The sequence below is a fragment of the Melozone crissalis genome, unplaced genomic scaffold (genome assembly GCF_028551555.1).
Source record: "Melozone crissalis strain CALT ecotype California unplaced genomic scaffold, PUWL_Pcris_2 ptg000029l_1, whole genome shotgun sequence".
NCBI lineage: Eukaryota > Metazoa > Chordata > Aves > Passeriformes > Passerellidae > Melozone > Melozone crissalis.
In genome coordinates this window covers 1,259,471-1,281,644 of record NW_026535807.1, presented here as the reverse complement: position 1 = coordinate 1,281,644, position 22,174 = coordinate 1,259,471, and the positions used below count along the sequence as shown (strand labels likewise).

The following is a 22,174-nucleotide window of genomic DNA, read 5'->3' as shown; positions in this document are numbered from 1 at the left end:
ATCATTCCACCCCTGCCATGAGCAGGGACACCTTCCACTTGACCGGGTTTTTCCATGCAACACTTCCAGGGATCCAGGGGCAGCCACAGCTTCCCGGGGAACCTGTGCCAGGGTCTCCCCACCCTCACAGGGGAGAATTTCTTGCTGATCATAGAATCCCAGAATGGTTTGGCTTGGAAGGGACATTAAAGCCCACCTCATTCCAACCCCCTGCCATGGGCAGGGCTGGATACCTTTCACTGGAGAAAGTTACTCCAAGCCCTGGATACCCCCAGCGATGGGGTCCTACCACCCCGAGAGTTCCCTGCAGCGCCACCACCTCCCCAGAGCCACATTTTATCGACTCTCACTTATTTTATTTTTCCCCTCCACATTTCCAAACTCCCATGGCTGCAGCTTTCTCTGAGTCCGTGCTTTGTGCCTGTGCTGCTTTGGGGGGGTGATTTTTTTTTTTCCCTCCAGGATCTCGGGACTCAGCAGCGGTACCGCACGGTATGGCAGGGCATGGTATGATACTGTGCAACATGGTATGGAACGGTATGGCACGGTATGGCACAGCACGGTATGACACTTTATGGCATGCTATGGCACAGCAAGGGACTGTATGGCACGGCACTGTATGGCACGGCACTGCATGGCACGGCACGGTATGACACCGCACGGCACGGTATGGCACAGCAAGGGGCTGTATGGCACGGCACGGTATGGCACGGCACGGCACGGTATGGCACAGCACTGTAGACACTTTCTGGCATGGGGTGGCACAGCAAGGCGCTGTATGGGACGGCACGGCACAGCACGGCCCGGCCCGGCCCCGCGGCGCCAGCCCCGGCCCCGCCGCGCCGGGACACACGTGCGGGGGGGCCCGGAGGCGCGGCCCCGCCTCCCCCCGCGCCGCCGCCACGTGAGGCTCATGTGACGGCGGGGCGGGGGCGCCGGGGCCGCCAGACGTGCCGGCGGTCACAGGGCTCCGCACGTCGCTCCCGTCCACCCACTCGCCCGCATTTAACCCGGCCCGCGGCCGCCCGCCGCTCCTCAGCCCGCGCGGCGCGGGCGCGGCATGAGCAGCGGCGGCGGCAGCGGCCCCGGTACCGGCACCGGCAGCGCCCGCAGCCCCTGCCCGCCCTGAGCGCCCCTGCCCGCCCGCGCCCCCCGCCATGGAGCGCATCCCCAGCGCGCAGCCCCCGCCCGGCTGCCTGGGCAAGCTGCCCGCCCTGGAGAGCGGAGACCTGCCCGGGTAAGCGGGGCTTCGGGGGCTCGGGGGGCTCCGGGGAGCGGCCCCGCCGGCTCCGGGACCGGGGTAACGCGCTGCTCTCCTCTCGCCCGTGCAGGCTGGACTTCGCGCACATGTACCAGGTGTACAAGCCCCGGAGGGGATTAAAGAGGAGCGAGGACAACAAGGTAAATGGGGGGTGACGGGATACAGCGAGGGGCGATAAGGTAATTGGGGTTAACGGGGTGAATGGGGGTTAACGGGGTGAGTCGGCCGGTGCGCGCCCGTGACAGCGCTCCCGGGGCGGGGGCTCGGCCGCTCCCGGCGCGCTCGGGTCGGGACGGGAGCAGCGGGGCCGGGCCGGGCTGGGCTGTCCCCCCGCTGACCCGCTGCCCCGGCCCCGCAGGAGACCTACAAGCTGCCGCACCGGCTGATCGAGAAGAAGAGGCGCGACAGGATCAACGAGTGCATCGCGCAGCTGAAGGACCTGCTGCCCGAGCACCTCAAGCTGACGGTAGGTGCGAGCGGAGGGACGGGGCTCCCCGCGGCCGGCGCTCTGATGCCGCTTCGCCGCCGATTTGGGATGGGTTTTTATTTTAATTTTTTTTCCGTGGCGCCGCACGCCCGGGCAGGCTGTAAGCGCGTCCCAAAGTTCCCCGGGCGCTGCGGGTCCCTGCGGGAGCTGCCCGCCGCACCGAGAGCCGTCCCCGGCCGGGCTCCCCGGTCACGGTGCCAGCAGGGGCAGCAGAACCGATGAATAAAACGCGTCTCTCCGGGCTATGCGGCTGGTCCCAAGTACCCCCAGGGTTCCCTGAGAGCCTTTTCCGCAGCCTGCTTTTTAACTTATTTCCGCGGAATGTTGCCGGTGGTGCTCCTGCCCGCTCCGGTCTCACCGTGCCCGTCCTCCCGCGGCTCCCGGGAAGGCGCTGGCGGCTCCTGCCTGCGTGGCCGAGCCGGCGGCGGGTGCCAATCTGTCCCTGTGCTCCCAGACTCTAGGTCACCTGGAGAAGGCTGTGGTTCTGGAGCTCACCTTGAAGCACGTGAAGGCACTGACCAATCTCATCGAGCAGCAGCAGCAGAAGATCATCGCTCTGCAGAACGGTTTGCAGGCGGGTGAGTGTTGAGCCGGCAGGGCGAGAGCCTCTGTGTGTGTGTGTGATGGGCTTTCCCTGGGGAGCCTGTGAAATGCGGTTGTGACACCTTGTTCCCGGGAAGGGAGGAGGCAGGAATCCTGGCCTTTCATGCTGTTATTTTCTCAGGCTTTGCTTGTGAGCTTTCACAAAAAAAGATGTATTGCTCAAGATGGTCAGTGCAGAGTGCCCTGGGAGTTGTTTGGAATTAAACTGAGTTTGAAGTAGTTTTAGTTACAGCCCAGGTTTGCTGTGAGGTTCTCTCTAAAGCCATTTGGTTCTCCCCATTTGTGTTTGTGAGCTTTAGATAACCCAGTCTGGTTTATTTGGCTGTTTTCTCTGGAAACAGATATAAATCTGCTTTCTATACACACCTTTTTAAGTTTCTTTATAACCGAGCTGGCCTGTGCTCTGCAGGCAGAGGGGACCTGGTGCTTCAGCTTATCAGCCTCAGATGCACTTCCTCCTGCTGATTTCACATGTGGCTCTCACGTGAATCGGATACAGCAAACCCGAATTTTTTGGAGGCACGGTCCGTGGCCCGGCAGCCACAGGGAGTGCAGTGGAGCTGCGGGAGCAGCCGCGTCCCCTGGGGCTGGCGGAGCTGCCGGCAGGGCTGGAGCTCCCTGCCCCGAGGTGCGCCCTGCCTTCCCCGGGGCTTTCCTGGAGAAGCCGCAGCTTGACTCACTCCCCTCTCCGCACTCCAGTACCTGCTGAAAGTGGATTTTACAGTAAATAGCAAAAACGAGCAGGCAACACTTTTACTTATTACATAAAAGTGGACAGGTGGATGTTCCAGTGAAATTGTCCTTTTCTGCAGAAATCTGGGGATTTCTGTTCATAGAGTTCAGCCTGGCCATCGTGTTCCCCTCTAGCTGTGCTGTAACCCAAGTCCAACATCGCCTCCGGCCCGCCTCGGAGCTGGAAATGGAACTATTTAGCATGTTGTTAATTTTTAATTTCTTTCTGTTAATGTTTCCTTAGGTGACCTGTCATCGAGAAACCTCGATTCCAGCCAGGAAATGTTTCGATCTGGTTTCCAGATGTGTGCCAAGGAAATGCTGCAATACCTGGCAAAGCACGAGAACGGCAAGGAGCTGAAGTCGTCGCAGCTGGTCAGCCACCTGCACCGGATGGCCAGCGAGGTGCTGCAGGGCGGGGCGGCCCGCAAGCCCGGGGACATCCCTCCCAAAATGCTGGACCTGAAGGAGAAGCCGGCGCCGCTGGGCGCGGCGGGCGAGGGCCACGGGAAGAACTGCGTGCCCGTGATCCAGCGGACATTCGCTCACTCTAGCGGGGAGCAGAGCGGCAGCGACACGGACACGGACAGCGGGTACGGGGGAGAGCTGGACAAAAGCGACTCCAAATCGGAACAGCCCTATTTCAAAAAGGATACCGACCTCAAGTACGCTGTCCAGGAGAGAATAAGCTCTATTAAGCAAGAGACTGAGGACCCGCCGGCCAAAAGGAGCAGGCTGGAGTCGCCGCAGGACGAGGGCCCTTTTGGCAGTGACGTGATGGGCCCTGCCGGCGGCTTCCTGGGCCCCCACGCTCACCAGCCTCCCCTGTGCCTGCCTTTCTACCTGATCCCGCCGTCCGCCACCGCCTACCTGCCCATGCTGGAGAAGTGCTGGTACCCGGCCTCGGTCCCCGTGCTGTACCCCAGCCTGCCGGCCTCTGCCGCGGCTCTGACGGGCTTCATGAACCCCGACAAAATCTCCCCCCCTCTGCTGATGCCCCAGAGACTCCCTTCTCCTGTACCGGCCCATTCCCCCATCGACTCGTCGGCTCTGCTTCAAGCTTTGAAGCAGATTCCTCCTTTGAACTTGGAAACCAAAGACTGAGCACAGTGTGACTGGTTTTACTTTTTTTCCTTTTTTGTTTTTTTTTTTTTTTTAGTTTGAGAGACTGTTTCACTTTTATATATTGGCTGGACTGAGGTGTGGGGACGAGGTTCACTGTGCGTAGGAAGCTAAATCCCCTTTTCTCTGACTTGTCAGGTAGCTTGGAGAAGGATGAAGGATGCGCCCAGGTTAGCGATTGACAGCTACTTCCAAAAGATTAAAGAAGGATTTTGTGCTTGGCCCCTTCCCTTCTTCCCTCTCCACATCTACAGAGCGACAGTTGACTCGGTCAGCTGCGACTCTATTGCAAAGCTGTGAAGAAATATTCCATTGGGCAGGCCTGGTTTGAGGGTCTGTGAATACAAAATAGATTAATATAAGCCACGGTACTTCCCTGAGCGCCTCTGGAGGCAGCGGCCCTGCTGGTTTATCTCAGCTGGGCTGCTGTCCCAGTGACCCCACAGGGTGATGGTGGCAATGCCACCGTGAGCACAGCAGGAGCAGGGCAGTGGTCACTGCAGGGGCAGCTATGTCACCAGGAGGAGCAGGGTAGTGGCCACTGAGGTGGTGGCAGTGGTGGCAATGCCGCCAGAAGGAGCAGGGCAGCGGTCACTGTGGTGTGGTGGGGGCAATGCCACCATGAGCACAGGAGGAGCAGGGCAGTGGTCGCTGCAGGGACAGCAATGTCACCAGGAGGAGCAGGGCAGCGGTCATTGTGCTGTAGTGGTGGCAATGCCACCGTGAGCACAGGAGGAGCAGGGCAGCGGTCACTGCCTGGTCACACACAGATCAGGCAGACAGACCCAAGACGGGTTTCTCTCCACACCTTTGCTGATACATAGACATTTTTTTACAAAAATAAAAGGTAGCTGCTGCTTGGAGCTTTCCATGGCGTACATCTAATAAATAAATTAACCTGCGCCCTTCCTGTAACTTGAGCTGCTCCGTTGGGCCGGCTCGGGAGGAGCTGTCCCGGGATGGCGGGGTCGGGAGGAGCCGTCCCGGGATGGAGGGGTTGGAAGGAGCCATCCCTAGGATGGCAGGGTTGGGAGGAGCTGTCCCGGGATGCCAGGTCGGGAGGAGCTGTGCTGTCCCCAGGGTCGCCTCTTGTGTCCCTGGCTCCTGCACTGCCGCTCCCCCGGAGTCCCCGCGGCTTTCCCGGCCGGAGGGAGCTGCAGCGCCATCCCTGCCCATCCCCGCTGAGCGCGCCCCTGGCAGTGCCCTGGGAGAGTGGCAAGGCTGGCATTGCCCAGCAGCCCGATCCCGGCAGGGCTGGAGCAGCCGGAGCCCTCCTGGCACACCTGGCTCGCGTCCCGCGTTAAGGGGAGAGGGGCCGGGTGGTGACGCTTGTCCTGTGAGCTGCAAGGGGCTTTCTCCGCAGAGGAACATCCTCTCCAGTTTAGCTTCTTTTTAATTAAAAACCCCCAAACTGCACTGCTAAAGGCGGTGCTCTTTGGTGGTTTTTTTCTTACTGGTTTTGAGAACTGGTGAGCAGAACCCCTGTCTGGATCCTCATGTTGCCCTCCCATTGCACCAGCTGTTGAGATGCACTATGCTTGATTGCAGATTGTGTTCTAACGTTTATTTTGTTGTTGGTTTTTTGGGTTTTTTTGGTATAAAGTCGTTGCCTTTATTTGTAAAATCCTGTTATAAATATATATATATATTATATAAATATATTAAAAGTTAAAACGTTTCAGATGTCTATTATTTGTATAACTACTTGAGCATAAAGAAGTGAGAAATATGAATGTATTCTTGTTTCTGGGTTGTCTTTTTTTTTGAAGAGAAGAATATTCCATTTTTCTCTCGGGAGAGGTACAGTGTTTATATTTTGGAGCCGCCTTCAAGGTGGGATATTGTACATATTTTTATCTTGAGTAAATGTTAAGTAGCTGTTTAAAAATGCTTAATAAAATAATTCTTTTCCTGTGGAAGATAAGGGTTTGCCTCCTTTGCTTTGAAATGTTTGAGCAGGGTCATTCCTCATGGTCTGGTCCCGCAGGGGATGGCACGGCGGGGGAGAGCAGGAATTTGGGGTGCAGGAGTGATGGGGGATCTCAGGGTGCAGGGAGGAGTGGGGATTTTGGGGTGCAGGGGGGAGCAGGGCTCTCCTTGCTCCCCCCTCAGCTCCTGTGCCGTAGGTTCCTGAAGGAGCTCAGGGTCCCATTACCCGTGTCACCGGGGATATTTATTTATTTTAACTCCCTTGGCACCTCCAGGGATTTTTTTCCTTCCAGACTCGAGGGAGGTGCCGGGAGAGCCTGGCTGCCTTTCCTGCTCTCTCCTGATGTCACGTTGTGCTCCCTGTGTCTGGCATTTGGCCCCTGGGCCCCAGGCTCCGTGGCAAGGAGGCAGCCCCTCACCCCGGAGCACGCAGGGAATCCAGAGGCTTTGCCCAGTTCCTGGAGGAAAATGGACTTGCTGCAAACCGGTTTTACTTCAGCACCCTGTGTCTGAGGTGCCCAAGCACTGCCAGGGACGGTGCCCACCAGCCCCTGGGGCTGAGGGGTGCCAGGGTCGCGTCCTGCCTTTGTGGAGTGATCCCTGCCGCCCCCACATGCCCCAGGTGCCCCCGATTTGGGAATTCCAGCTGGCACTGTGGGTGGGGGAGCAGCTGCTGCCTCCGTTCCCCGAGGGCAGGGTCCTCATCCCACCACGGCTCCCTCCCAGCAGCAATGCTGGCTTCTGGTCTCCAGATGAAATGACAACAGCCCCAAACCTCCCCCAAGGCAACGAGGGGTGAAACAAAGGGATGGGTGGGAGGACTCTGTTTCCCAGTGGCGCTGCCCGTGTGCGGATGGGCAGGGGCAGTTCTGAGGGGAGATTTGGGATTTTCACTGTGCAGATGAGTCACAAAACGTGGGGAGGGGTTTAAGTGTCCGACTGGGCCAGCACTGCTCAGGTCTGGGCTGAGCATCTCCAGGACCCCACACGGAGGGGCTGATGCTTCTGTTAGACTGTGGCTAGAACTAAAGAAACCTTAGCTTAAGTAATGCTGGAAAAAAGTGCTGCTTGGTTTAATGTGTTTGAAAAAAGTGCTGCTTGGTTTAATGTGTTTGGGGTCCACACACATCTCAGTGTTCATGCTATGTTTGCTTTAATTAGGGCTAAATATTGATCTTACTGAGGCTGGCTGTGACAACCCCATTTGGGGACAGCATTTGGTGCTCAGAGCAGAGGTGTCTCCAGCCTCAGGACCCCCTGGATTTCTGGCTCCTTTCCATGGCTCTCACTCCCCTTTGGTCCTCATATTCTGGCCCCCTTTTCCTGTGGTGGGACGACGTGCAGGACTTCCAGATCCTGAGTATCAGAGAAAAAAAAAAGCAGAAAAAGTGGAAGAGAGAACATTTACTCAGGAAGCCAAAGATTATTATGGGCTGGGAATTTTCTCTGCCTGTCTGGCCTGGTGCCAGCAGGACAGGTGAGTTCTGTGGGGCACAGTGGGGCAGGGGCTGCACCCGTGGTGGGGACCCCAACAGCCCCTTCAGCCCTGCCAGAGCTGCATCCTTGGGCTGTCCATCCCAGCCCGGCAGGATGGATGGATGGACGGATGGATGGATGGACGGATGGATGGATGGATGGATGGATGGACGGATGGATGGACGGATGCAGGGGCGACCCCGGCACGGTGCCAGCCCGGGACAGCCCGTGCCGCCCGCCCCGCCGGGGTGTGCTGAGTTCCCGGGCTTGTTTTCATGGTCTCACCCAGCTCTGACCTGCCTCAAATGTTGACACAATGTCACGTTTCCGACTGCAGTCTTTCATGTGCAGCCGGAGGCTAAATACGGCTGCTGGTTCCTGGAAAAAGACGTGCCTGGCACCCTTTCAGCAGAAACCCGATCCCCATGCAGGCTTGGCACAACAGCTGAATAACACGGCAATAACTCTTTCAGCAGCATTTCAACCCATAAATAGGGCTTCCCGAGCGACTCCTTGAAGTCAGACAAGGAGGATACAATGATTTTGGGCAAAAAATTAAAAATAAATGAAGTTAGTGTGCGTGAAGAGCGGCTGGGAGGGGGCAGCGGGGTCAGGCAGATCAGAGGGTGCTGTGGAGGTGCTGAGCGAGGTTTGCTGAGTGGGAGAGCAGGACTGCCTCAAAAGGAAAGAAATGCTCCTGAATTTTTTAATGTCTCGGTCCTGTTTCATACCAGCCCCGTGGAGGCACAGGGAGAGCCTTCCTGAGAGCCAGGGCCTTTCCTAACCCCGGTGAGGACACACAGACACATAATTTTAGCTTTTCACCACCTGTTTGGAAAGCTCCCGTAGCCGGGCGCTGTGGGACTGGATGGTTTTTACAGGCATGTACCCCGGGAGCTGCTTATTTGCATTATGCATGGACCAGGGCCTAAAATAATCTGCAGTGACGCACTTTTGTTTTTTGCTGCGATTCTCCCCCACCTCCCGTACCCCCCCATCCTTTTCCAGGGCTCCGTTTTTCTGAACGTGCCGTGACTTTTGGGGAGCGCGCGTGGCTGCCCAGCCCCGGGGCTGCCCGGCCTGATTCAGCAGCGGGGGAGCCGCCCCGGCCCCGACACACCGAGGGACAGGAGAGGAGAACAGAAGAGAGAAGTGCCCTTGTGCTCCGCCTCGGCTTTCATCTGCGGAGCGTGTAGCTGCAAGTGCGGCGTGTTTACAAATGCAGGCATTGCAAGATCCCTTGAACTGTGTCCTAGTACAAAAGAGGCTTTGAAACGAGAAACACGTTGTCATGGCATGTTCCAGGCCAGCAGCACCAGACTGAACCAGATAATTGCTGTTTCTGCTTCAGCGTGGAAAAAGCAGCAGGTCTTGAGCAAGTCCTTTTTTCCCCTTAGACATTTGGTGCGATGCTGGGGATGGGAGGAGAGGGCCGGGAATGCCCGGGCAGCGGGGGCAGAGCGGGCTGGGCTCCCCGGGCAGCCGGCACGATGACTCTGCTGGGCTCAGCCCGTGTAACCGTAGCCCGGGGCTGGTGACACCGACCCCGGCTATGTGACACGGGCTGTCCGTGTTTTGTAACGCTGGCGCGCTGCCGGGGCCGGGAGATGCGGCTCCCGCTGCTCCCTCGTGTTCCAGACCTTTCGCACTGCCCTTCTGCGAGCGGTTCAGGGCACTCGAGAGCTCTCCCGGTGCCTCCCGGTGCCAGGAGAGCTGATGATTGCAGTGGGCACTGCTGGCCCTGGGCACGGCAGCTCTGCCTTGGGAGCGCTGGGCACGGCTCAGGGCGCCTGTGCCCTCCCTCCCGGGGGTAAGAAATGGAGGGTAATATTTCTACCTGTTTTGGAATTATTGATTTCTTAGACACGTGTCTTTGTCGCAGGTGTGTTTCTGCCCCAGGCACATCACCCCGTGGATGTTATATCACAGTTATATCACAGCCAGGGCCTTTGGAAATGGCCAAACAGGAAAGCTCTGCACGGGAAGGGTTTTTCGCCACATGTGCCCTGTTAAAGCTGCAAACGGGGCAGGCTGGGTAACACCACACAGCTGATGGAAACAGGAATGCCTGGAAATAAAAGGCAGCTCCCGCAGCTCCTTTCGTGTCTGCTGCTGTCCTTGGGCTGCTGGGAGCTGCCTGGGCTCTGTCCCGGGCTGGGTGCCCCTGGCATCCAGCTCCTCGCACCCACACAGGGGCAGGCCCGGCTGAGCAGGTGGGTGCTTGCTCTGCATGGACCCTCAGCCCTACCCGTGTCCATGGGTGACCCTCTGTGGGGTGCCAGTGCTGATGGGACAGGGCTGGCTTCCCAGTTCAGCCCTGGCCTTGCCCCCAGTGCTGCTTTCCTCCTCTCTGACCTCTGCTCTTTATTCCAGTACCCAGGAGGGGCTCTCACGTTGTTGATTTCTGAGCACCAGCTCAGCCCGAGGATGATGCCCACAGTCTGTGCTGCCAGAGCTGTTGCACCAGAGGAATAATTAGCTTCTCTCTGGAGCACAGCTTTATCCTCCCTTCAGCCCCTGAAGTGCAGCAGCTCTGCCTCCTCTCCGGTCACCTCTGTGCCATGAGAGAGAGAAGAGCCGGAGCTCTACCCTGCTTTGAAAGGACTGATGAATATGCAAACTCTCAGGGCTGGAATATTGCTTATCCACGTCACGGGGTGTGCACGGAGCTCTGCTTGTGCTGCTGCTGAGGATGTGGACACCACCGGAGTGCAGCTGAGCAGCTTAGGGAAGATTTAACTCTTATTTCTATTCTCGACACAGAATCATTAGTAAGGTTATGGCTGTGTTGGGGGCTTTTCCCAGTGCCCTCCTCCTGCTGTGGCAGGGCCTGGGGACCTGCTGCTGGCTTTGGCTGCAGCTATTGATCAGGGTGAAGCTCCGGCCCCAATGGGAGCAGTCACTGATGATTATCTCGTGCTATTAGTGCGCGCATTGTGAAATTGGTGTGATCTGAGATGAAATGTGACCTATGGGCATAGGCAACATGTTCTAATGTATTCAGAAAGGCCAGGGCTGACGAGCTGTTGCTGCTGGTACCACGCTGATTAAACCCCAGCTCGCTCTGCTCCCATTGAAGTCAGTGGGAGGTCTGTCCCTGCCTCCGTGAGTGCTGGACTGCATCCAGGCTGCACTGCATGGGATGCATTATTCCCCGGGATTAGAGAGGCACAGGGAGTGGGATTCCTCTCTCTCACTGATCTCTGTCCTCAGATGTTTGCCTTGGAGCTGGCTGGGACATGGAGCACCCGGGCTGGTTTTGGTGTCAGCCCCAGGAGGAGATGAGGGGTGTTTGCTCCTGAAGGTTGCCAGGGCTGGGGTGCTGCTCTGGGAAAGGTGAGGGGCTGGGCAGACCCTGATGCAGAGCTCCTGGTGGCGTGGGGATAAAGGAGGCAGGGTTCCCATCAGCGTTGCCCGTACCGGTGTTTGACCCTGCAGTGCTGGGGTCCTGTTCAGGAATGAGCAGCCCAGTCCCACAGAGGGGCCTGGCTCTGCACGCTGCTCAGGACAGGGCCGGGCAGGGGTTTTCTCAGGCTCTCCATTTCAGACGAACGTTTGACCTCAAAGAGGTGCCAGTTGTGCCAGGGCTGGGCTCCCCCGCGGCAGGGGAGGTGCGGGGGCACCTCAGAGCCCATCCCAGCCCCGCCACACTGAGCCCTGGGGTGGAGGATGACTCAGGGCCCCGTGCAGGGAGGGAGGGGTGGCACTGACCCCCCCAGTGCTGCCGGGGAACTGAAGCAATCTGTTTATCGTGGAAAAACTGCTCTTTGCGGCAATTCAAATGGAAACTTCCCAGAATGAGTGTTGCAGAGCTTTCCCCTTGAATCACCGGGCCTCCCAAGGGCCGCTTTCTAAGACGATGCCCTCGGGAGAGCAGTCACGGTCCCTGCTCCCTGCCGGGCGTGTGTGGAGCTCCCTCGATGAGCACAGCCGCTCCCAATCCCTCCTCGGGCCCCTTCCCATGGGAGCGGTGCCCTTCCCCGGGTGGGACACGTACGGGACCCCCATACTCAGGTGTGCCCGGAGCTGCTGGGGGCTCTGCGGTGGTGCCACCCCCAGCCCGGTGCAGGCTGCAGGGCAGCACCCGCTGCCATCCCGCCGGCCCGTTTGCCCGTTTTCCCTGCCCTCTGGCTGCCCATCACCTTTTCCGTGGCTGAAATGAGTGTCCAAAGGTCACGGGGAATTCAGGCGCTGCCGAGTGAATAAGGAGTGAGTGAGTGAGTGAGTGAGTGAGTGAGCGATGCCTGACTCGCTCCGCTCCCCTCCCGAGGCTGCCTTGCCCCGCTGTGCCCGGCCATGCCAGCCCGGTGCCCGTGTGGTGCTCCCGTGCTGTGCCCGCGGCTCGGGCTGCCCAGGGATGCTCCGGGCAGTGGGCACGGCACGGCCACAGCTGTGTGTGAGCCCTGAGCTGGCAGATCCGGCCGAGATAGCCCCGGGATGTGTCACAAGGGCTGGGAGGGCACCGGGGCAGGGAGGGACGGCAGCTCGGGCACCCCGGTGATCCCAGTGCCACCCGCGGGGCGAAGCTGTGATTTTTATACATTCATTCCTGTCGGCCCCGCCGTGCTTGTCCCCATAGTAACGGAGCAGGCTGGCACTGCAGCGCTCGGTGACATCCCTGTCCCCAGGGGGAAGCCAAGGACCTGCGTGCTCCGCGTCCCCAGCTCCTCGGCGATGTGCAGGAGCCGGGGACAGCTTTGCTGAGCCTGTCAGGCTTTCACCGCATCCCTGCGGCCCTGGGAAAGCGGAGAGCAGGCAGGGCACGTGTGGGGCTGGGCCAGGACGTGGCAGCACCGTGCTGGGCTAGGGGCTGGCTTGGTGGCAGGTCCCTGTCCCCAGGGCAGGTTTGGTGGCAGGTCCCTGTCCCTGGTTTGGTGGCAGGTCCCTGTCCCCAGGGCAGGTTTGATGGCAGGTCCCTGTCCCTGGTTTGGTGGCAGGTCCCTGTCCCCAGGGCTGGTTTGGTGGCAGGTCCCTGTCCCTGGTTTGGTGGCAGGTCCCTGTCCCCAGTGCCAGCAGCAGTGCCGGGATGTGCCGCACGGGTGAGAAGCAGGCCCGGCTGGGGCAGGAGCCACAGAGGGTTTTTCTGGGCTCCAGCGAGCACCTGAGGTCAGGAGGCATCTGCAGCTCGAGCTGTTTGAACCCACAGCGGGGCGAAGGTGTTTGGAAGGAGACCGGCAAGACAGAGATCTCTGCTCAGGTCCTGGAGGATGAGTCAAAGGATTCCTGAAACAATTAGAGCTGCGAGCTGCAGCGGCAACAGCACATCCACCGTCAGCAGCCCTGCCAGGCGCCCTCGGCCAGCTGTTCGTGCTTTCCCTTTAATAAGGCACATTAGGCAATTTCCCATTTAAAAATGTTTATGGGAATATATAAATATTCGCTCGTACAGAGCCCGCCTGGCCCTTGGTGCGCAGAGCGGTGGCGAGAGTGACTTGAATTGTTATGAACCCATCCAGACAGCCTGGGATGGAGCCTCAGCATGGGCACAGGGATGTCTCGGAGCCCCCTGGGCGCTGAGTCCTGCAGGTGCCAGCGTGGGACACCCTGCTCCGTGGGACACAGTGTCCCCGTGGGCAGGACGGGCCGCCCCAGGCTGTGGCACATCCCCTGTGCCAGCCCAGGCAGCTGGGCAGGGTTTTCCCTCCGTGATTTCCCGATGGCCACAGGAAGAGCTTGCACAGACCCGATCTGGATTTAATCAAAGGAATTTTTTTTTTTTCATTTGCTGTCTTATGTGCTGACCACCAAACCACATCCTTCGAGCCTGAGCCCAGCACAGTGAAACAAAAACTAGGCCAGGGCTTTTTGCTATGGTTTTTTTTTCTTTTTTTTCTTTTTCCCCTTAGTGCATCAGTTGGGTGCAAAGCTGGCACACGCCTCTCCTGCAGCCCCTCTGCTCCCACACAGCCCCTTCCCAGGGCAGCCTGGCATTTCCACCCCCTGAGCCAGCACTTGCAGCTCCACGTGAAACCTGGGAACTATCCAGATTATGTGCACTGAGCACAGCGCAGTGGGAAGGGAATACAGAGGAATAATGAGTAATGACGTGCTGGCAGACCACGTCGGGACCTAATAAGGCACAAGGTGGGGACTGTCCTTGGCTCTCACTCGCTTGGTGCAGCCTGGCTGTGGGGTCAGAGCGAGCCAGAGGGGCCCCTGGTGTGGTGGGAGCCGTGGCTGTGCTGTGGCTGTCCCTGGCAGCATCCCACAGCATCCAGGGCCGAGGTGCCTGCGCAGGGAAGTTCTCACGTTCGCAGAACAGAGAGCAGCTTTATTGTTGTATTTTGCAAACCAAAACCAGCCGGGAGTTTCTGAAGCGTCTGCCATCCCCGCAGAGAGCTGTTTAGTCATGCCTGGTGTGTGTGCATGTGAGACAGCGAGGGGAGGGAGGCTCGAGGACTTTGCAAAGATTAAAGATTTATGCTGACCCTTGAATCTGATCCAAGGCTACTAATCTGCCCTGATCCTATCATCTGCTCAGGGTGGATCTATTTCACTTTCCTTTATGGTACTCCTGACTCATTCCACTCCCACTCCAGGCCAGTCCAGTGGGAATGGGAAGCGCTACCGCATATTTGTTTGGGTTTGCATTTAAAGCTCTGGACCTGTAGTGGGTGCAGCTCATAAAGGAAACCAGTGTGGATAAGATATGGGCGAGCTGAATGCTTGGAAACCACTCCCAAACGCGAGCTGAAGTGGTTTGAAATCAAGGTGGAGTGATGTACTGGAGGCACAATACTTGGCAGCTACGCCCAGCGTGTGAGAAAGGCATTTAAATCCAAGGTGGTGAGGTAGGCAGGGCACCCCGTGTGCTTCCCACAGGACAGCCCGTGCCTCGCAGGGTGTGCAGTGCCAGGGCGCTGTGCCACCCCTGCCTGTCCCCTGCCCTCTCTGTGCTCTGCACCCCGTGAGCCCCCACAGGAAGCTGTGCCAGGGTTCTGCTCTGCCCTGGCACCTGGGAAAGGGCTGCTCGTGCTCCATCACCCTGCACTGAAATGGCTGCTGGGGCTTCGGTGTAAGGAGCAAGGTGTGGAGGAGAATGCAGACCCGATTGTTTGGAGGGCAGAATAAATCTCCCCTGCCTTCACAATAAAAAATAGCGTGGCAGAAAGAGAGATGGGAGCTTTCCACCCCTCAGCTCTGCTCTGCTGCAGACACACGTGTCTGGAGGGAGGCTGGGGATGCCACAGCAGCCTGGCCTGCGTGCCAGCCGGGCTGGGTGGGTGACAGCCCCGGGCAGCCCTGGCAGACGGGCAAACAGCATCAGTCACAGGGCCTGGCCGCGGCCGGACCGCCGGGAGATGGAGTGTGCTGTATCCTATTTCAGATCCCCTGGGACATCCTGTTCTCCTGATAACTGATGATATGTAAATATAGCAAATGCAAAGCCAGGCACTTTGCTAGGGTGCCCGGCCCAGGCTGCTTATAGAGCAGGGCTGAGCCCAGCGGCGCTCGGGAACGCCCATCTGCCACACGGGCAGCGCGCTTTATTTTTAGTTTAACAGCAAGTTCCTGTTTGTAAGGCCAGAGGGGTTACAGGAAGAAAAATTACGAAGTGGGATCATTTACTGCTATTTTCTTTTCACGTGTCCTTCCTTCCTTCCTCCCTCCTGAGAAATGGGATGTAGCACATCGCTATTCCAGGCTGCCATGCTCGCCGGCTCCTGCTCCCTCTGAAGAGGCCCATGAAGCCTCGTGTGACGAAAGGCTCCATCCTCCCAGCCCCCGGTTAGCCCTGGTTTGTGCTGCACTGAGCTCTTATCTCACGGTGCTGACTCGCACCCCGCTCTCCCTGGGCAGGGTTTGGGCAGACAGGGTGACAGCCAGGGCATGGGGCTCCCTCCCGGCCCATCAGTCCCTTCCTCCCCGCCGCCGAGCAGCCCCAGCAGCCACGGGACCGAGGGAAACAGTGGGAAGCATTTGGTGGGGTCAGCCAAAGGAGCCTCTTTAATGAGCAGAGCGCTAATTAGTCGGTGCGCAGCCCCTGCCCCACGGCCGTCCCTGCAGGCAGGGTCACGGTGCGGGGGAGCCGCAGGGATGAGCCTGGCAGGTGCCCGCGGGTTTTTCTCCTCCCTGCCCCGTTAGGGAACGGTAATCCCGAGCTGACAGGGGGGAGACTGCGGGCTGCTGACGGGAATTCCCAGCTGAGAGCTGCTGAGAGCGGGGCGAGCTTTGCCGTATGGATTAGGTTGCTTATATACACTGCGGTGTGAAGGAAAGGGGCGGTTTTGCTAATTCCCTTGCACTTTGGTTTAATAAAGCAGGATTTGTCTGCTGGGAAAGCGTACCAGTGGGATTTGAGCTGTGTGAGTCTCATGACTGGTGGGAAGCAGGGAAGCATCGATTGATTCTGTCTCTCCTGTGTTCTGGTGTTTTTAGACTTGGTTGGAGTGCCCACAGCTTGGGATGAGCTTTATTTGGGATGAGGTTTATTTAAAAAATCCATATGCAGATACTTGCACTGAATTCTGTTTTCCAGAAGCGTGGTGCCCTTGTGAGAACCAGGATTGCTCAGTTTGTCAGTGCCTTGTGACAGAGACTCACCTAAAGTGAGAAAGAGTAAAAAGGGGGTGGCCAGGACACAGGGGGAGAAGGGGCAAGTTAGTATCTGGTACAGCCTCTGTAAGCAAACGAGATCCTTCTGCTTCTGCTTTTCATGGGAAAGGCCCCAATGGAAATTTAAAATCTGGATCTGCATCAAATCCTCAAAGTTCAGGCAGTTTGGAGAGAGGACTTTGGTCCATTCCATCACTCATCAGAGCTGTCTGCAAAATTCACATCCCAATACTTTTTTCCAATCATAAATTCTGCCAAAGATGCGTGCTTGGATGTGAGGTGTTTTTCTTCTTTTTCATCCCTTTTGCTAATTTAATTCCCAGATCCAAATCAAGTTTTCCGTGCCAGACTCCCAGGAGCTGGGATGCCCTGTGGGCAGCTGGGGAGCTTTGCTGTGCCCTGTGTGGTGTGGGGGGGCTGGACAGGTTCACCTGCCTGCAGGTGACCAAGGGGAGGGAGGCCTCGGGGTCAGGCTGCTTTATTGCCAGAGTTTTGGGATGTGCTAGGGAGCAAATCATTACAGTGCTCCTGCCCTTCTCCCCCTTATTATCAAGAGGATAAAACCCAAGCCATTTTTGGGATATGCACAAATATGCTCCTGATGAGGGCCCTGAGCAAGCAGGCAGATTTTCTGAGCAGCCTTGAAGCAGCAAGGCACAGCAGCCGCATGCTGGGCTCTCCCTTATTCTTATTCTTTTCTGTTTTCTTGGGTGTACAATAAGAGCTAATCAAAGTGATGCTCTCCAGCAGGCTTTTGTGTATGGCATTACAGCAAAATCCTAAATTCCCCTTCCTGCTCATGCATACAAAGCAGGAAGAGCTAGGATGGCTGCAGTCTATTTTCAGGTGATTTAGCCAAGGAGAAAATAACTGGATGGCTGGGAGAGGAGCATTTGATAGGAAATAACCTTGAAGCCCAGCTCTGGCATGTTGGTGTGGGGTGCCCAGCTCCCTGTGATGGCCCCACTCCGTGAAATGCCAGCAGGGAAGGTGGCTTCCAGAGGTGACAAAGGGCAATACAGACAAGCAGAGCACCCAAAATCCAGTGCAAGAGGGACTGCAGAGTGGGCTGGGTGCTGGCTTCTGCTCCTGATTTCAGCACTGACACGCACGAAGGTCCCCTGCTCACTTCAGGATTGTCACCAGGTGCTGAGGCAGCAGTTGTGTGTTTGGCTGGAGTAAATGAGTGCAGCTCAGCAGGCTGGGATCCTGGGAGCCCCTTTGTACCTGTGGATTGTTCCTTCTTCCCTCACTAAAGGCACCAGCTGGGATTTGCCCCTCACAGCATCTGACACAGGCTGGATGCTCCTTCAGCACAAGGTGAGAGTGTGGTGACACCTGTGACACCTCTGGGGACAGCTCCTGTGAGATGTCAGGGGAGGGTTCACACAGGATTGGCTTTGCTGTTCTGCTGTCCATCTCTTGGGAACGGCTGATGACATCCCTCACCTTGGATTTATCCCGAAAAATGGAGAGGAAGATTTGCTGTGGTGCCCGTGTGCCAGGGAGGGCTGGGTGAGGGTGCTGGCACTGCCAGCCAGGGGCTGTGCTGGGCAGGGAGCCCAGCCAGGGCAGGCAGAGGGTGAGGATGAAGGTGAGGACACAGCCAAACCCTTCGGGGAAGGAGGACGGCTTTGCTGAGGCTGCATCCCCCTCTGCTGGAAAATCCAAGCAAAGGCAGCAGAGCCGCTGGCCAAGGGGAAAACCTGAGAGGAAAAGGGGAAATTAGAGTGCAAGAACACAAGTGGGACCTGCTGGGACATCGCAGCGTCCAGTCCGGGCTCTGTCGTGTGCCCGTCGCAGTGAGAGGGCTCCTGCTGGGGACAGGCTGTGCAGAACTGGGACACATCTTTGTGCCAGGCACAACCCCACTTCCCAGGGTGGGAAGGGATAAGTGAGGCAGGGGCAGCACCCAGAGCCGAGGCTCAGGCTGGTCCTGGTGGTGTGGCAGGGTCTCGCAGCAGACAGAGGATCCTGGCAGGAATAAACAGAATTGCACAGGCGGGCTCAGTGCTGTGCTGCTGGGTTCAGGGCTGCTGCATAGCCCAGGTGGTGCCCAGGTGTGCCAGGGGCCACGGCTGATGGGCATGAGCTGCACAACACCTGAAATGCACAGGGCAGCCCGGACGGTGGGCACTGGGGTTTGTCAGGAGAGGGGCTGCAGCACTGTTTGGATATTGCCTGGCAGCTGGGAGGGAGCTCTGTCCCAAAGCAGGGGCTGCAGAAACGCCTCCCCTGGCCTGGCACATGTGCGTGGCGCCTGGTGGGCAGCTCATGGCTCAGTCTCACCAAGGAGTCCCTGCTGTGGCATTCCCAAGGTGCTGCTCCCCTGAATCTGCTCATACAGGTGTGTGTGCAGGGCTGGAGCCCAGGGCTCTGTGCCCGCCTTTCAGAGCCTCTCTTGGAGGCTGTTTGTGCCCAGGCTGGAAGAATGGGTTTGTTTCCTTGTAGGTTTAAAATTTAAATCACAGAAAGGGTGAGATGTGGCGACTGGGCTGGCCAAGGCCCTGAGTGTGCACTAAATCTGCAAGCGTGGGCCTGGCTTTTGTGCAGGGGGCTCTGCAAGTGCCAAGGTCACTGCTAATAAATCTGACTGGAGGACCAGGAGAATTTTATTTAATTTACTGCTAACAGCAGCCTCCTTTTTAACTACCTCTTTTTTTTTCCCCTGCTCCCTTCTGCTGATTCATGCTCCTGCTCCCTCAGCACCGGGAGATGCCAGCATTCCTAAAGGTCATCACTTGCATGCAGCAGCTCCTGCTGGGGAGTGTTTGCCAGCACCTACGAAACCGAGATGCTGGAGCGAGTGCCATCATTTATATTGTCCCTGGCAGTGACAGACACTTGCACAGCCTGCCGGCCACCCAGCTGCCACGTTTCCAGCCTTGCTGCAAGGTGAGGGAGGTGTGTGGAGAGCGAAGTGACACCAGGTCACCTTGGGATGAGGATTGTCACCTGCAGGCACTCCTGGAGACACCCCGGTGTCCGAGCACGCAGCCCTGACTGACACCCCGACCCTGCTGCAGGGCAGCGAGCCCGTGGCTCTGGAAATGGGATCCTGCTGCTCACGTCAGGCCGCGCGCAGCAGTCACGCTGCTGCCCTGGCTGCTGGGGAAGCAGGGCTGGGCTGCCCTCCTGCCTCCCCTCTCCTCCCCACCGGGTGCTTTCCTGGGCTGCAGAAACAGGCAGGGTTTTGTGGCATGCTGGCAGCGTGCAAACATCTCTGAGGGAATAAGTTATGGTTTAATTTTCACCGTGTGTCTCGCTCTTCATGGCAAAGGAATACTTTTGCTTTAGCTCAAGCAGTAACAGCACAACTGACACGTTTATTTTTTCAGGACAGAAGTGAGGAAGACACAGAGAAGTCCTTCCTTTGCCTCCTCGGGTTATTTAATGACTGTTTATGCTGTGGCAGTACTAAAATGCTGCATAGAATGACAGGAGGACACTTACAGGCTGTGGCAGCTTTAGGAACCAGCTATTTAATGTCCATCTCTCTAGAGGTGACCACTAACAGTACCCTTTCCTTTAAGAGGCTGTAACATAAGAAGACACATATCTTGTATCTGCTATCATCTGCCTCCGTTTCTTTTGATATTATTTTCAGTGAGTCTTGAAAGAGCAGAGCTGGAAAGAGCCCCCAGCTGCCTGCCGGCACTGCAGAGAGAGGCTCCTGTTTGTCCTCACAGCCCTCAGATTCCCCAAATCAAAAAGCTTCTCCCTCCCTCCTCAAAAGAGGATCCCAACCTGGGAGGCACCCACAGTCTCTAAGACATTTTATAATATTTTCTATATTATTACATTTTGCATCATATAGTAATATATAATATCATATATATAATTTTATTATTACTATTAATATAAATTAAGACATAATGTAATATAATATATTAAATAATTATAATTATTAATCTATATTATTAATATTATAATTGTATACAACGACATTTTATAATATTTTCTATATTATTACATTTTACATAATTTATATTATGAAAGTAAAATATCTATTTTACAGTTTATATAATTTAAATTATTTCTATAATATAGATGTCTATAAATATTGATTTTATTAATCTAGAAATTATTATATTAATGACATCATTATTAATTTATAAATTATTATAATAATAGGTAATATTTATATATTATATAAGTTATATTATTATAGAATATAAATAATATGAGATTATATAATTTATATATAATTATATTATATATTATATATAATTATAGTATATAATATTATATATAATATATATAAATATAAACATAAATATAAATATATTATAAGATTAAAATTTACATCATTTTCTATTATAACATTTTATAACTCAGCTGAATCCTGGGAGAAAATCAGCACCCAAACGAGCAGAGGGCACTCCCAGGGCACGTGTGTTTGGCTCCTTGGAGCACGGAGTGTGAAGGAGCAGGAGAGCAGGAGCTCAGAGCAATATTGTCACTGTGTTTTGGCTGCAGCTCCTGGCTGGGCAGCAGGGGAGGTGCCACGCAGCAGGCTCTGTAACTCATCAAATCAATTAGCTCCTTTGTCTGCGGGAGGAGGCGTCAGCCAGACACAAATTAAAGGAAGAGCCCGTAAGATATTCTGCTCTGAGAGGAGCTGTCCTATTTTCTCATACTAATGACAGGCTCCGAAATCTGTGCACAACTTAGCTCGTTATTAGAACTAATTGGTGCCAGGCATTCCATCCTCTCTGATAGGGCTAACCATGGGGATGAAATTTTCTGAGTTAATGAACCAGAGAATGGATTAAGAACTTTCAAAGTGCAGTTCATATCTCAGCTTAATTGGAAGGAGTATATTAGTTGGCTTTTTATATGGATACAAAGGAAAGCCGTGTTTTGGGGTGGAAAAGCACAGGCACAAATGCCTTCCCTGCTGCTGGGAGCAGGGAATTCCTCATTTCAGCGTGGCAGAGCTGTGGCAATTGAAGGCAGTGCCTTCCCCAGCCCTGTGAGCCTGAGGAGGGATGGAAATGGGATTTATTCTCTGTGTGCAGCACTCGCTGCTCCTCCTGTGCAAGGCCCTGTGAGCAGAGACCAATTAGTCCCATCCTGTAGCTTCCTTGTGATTTTTTTTCTGCTCCCTCTCCATTTGTTCCTGCCTGGCCTCACAGTGCACAAGCCACTGTGTAACTCCCCAGAGAGCTGGAGCCACAAAATTTGTGAATTTGGCCTTACTTTGACTGGGAATTGAAATAACCCCAGTTACAGTGACAAGAGCCCTAAAGTCCATGCAATGTGTGCTGCTCTTTCAACTCCACTCGGAAGTGCTTCCCGCTGGAAACTAAAGTGACCTCAATAAGTTGTGATAAATGCACCTCATTGAGTGGTTTGGTCAGTGTTACCTGTTTAGATACTACTTATCTACTCATAGTTTATTTGGCTCAAGTAGAAAGTCAGTTTACCAAAGTCCATGCAAAAGGCAGGAACTTCTGGAGAACGTCTGATTTATGTGAAGGTAACTGGGAATAACGAGGTGAAGTGGCTTGTCCCTTTGGTTTTGGAAGTTCTGTGAGCACACAAAAGGTTTTGTATTTCACTTGATTAAAACATACTTGGGCTAACTGGGAATATTGCAGTTGAAGTTTTTTTAATCCTTATTCCTCTGCGAGCTGGGATTGGATTTGTGGGTGGCCCTGAGGGGCCCTCACAGCACTGCAGTGATGGTGTGTGAGCGGTGAGGGTTGGCACCTTTACCCCATCCCCACCATAGTAGGCAAGGACAAGAGGACACGGACGGAATCTGTGCCAGGGAACACTCAGGTTGGACACCAAGAGGAATTTCTTCGTGGAAAGGGTGGTCAGGTGCTGGAAGGGGCTGCCCAGAGTGGTGGAGGAGTCTCCATCCCGGGAGGTGTCCAAGGAACGACTGGATGTAGTGACAAGGTCTGGGTGACAAGGTGGTGCTGGACTCGATGACCTTGGGGGTCTTCCCCAACCCAATGGAGCCTGTGATGGAGAAGGCAGGGCACAGCCTGCTCCAT

At 55.8% G+C, this 22,174-nt stretch overlaps 1 protein-coding gene across 2 annotated transcripts; it reads left to right on the top strand.

Moving 5' to 3' along the window:
- Positions 1-1,112: 1,112 nt before the first annotated feature.
- On the top strand, positions 1,113-5,328 carry BHLHE40 (basic helix-loop-helix family member e40). Of its 2 annotated transcripts, XR_008483244.1 has the most exons (6): positions 1,113-1,237; positions 1,332-1,401; positions 1,620-1,727; positions 2,203-2,326; positions 3,328-5,201; positions 5,260-5,328. XR_008483244.1 is itself a non-coding variant. In XM_054280916.1 (5 exons), exons 1-5 carry the CDS (start codon positions 1,158-1,160, stop codon positions 4,185-4,187), a joined length of 1,242 nt encoding a protein of 413 aa, XP_054136891.1. In that variant the 5' UTR covers positions 1,113-1,157; the 3' UTR covers positions 4,188-5,232. The 2 variants fall into 2 exon arrangements, 1 of the variants encoding a protein (XP_054136891.1); XM_054280916.1 differs by lacking the exon at positions 5,260-5,328 and having other exon boundaries at positions 3,328-5,232.
- The last annotated feature ends 16,846 nt before the right edge of the window (positions 5,329-22,174 follow it).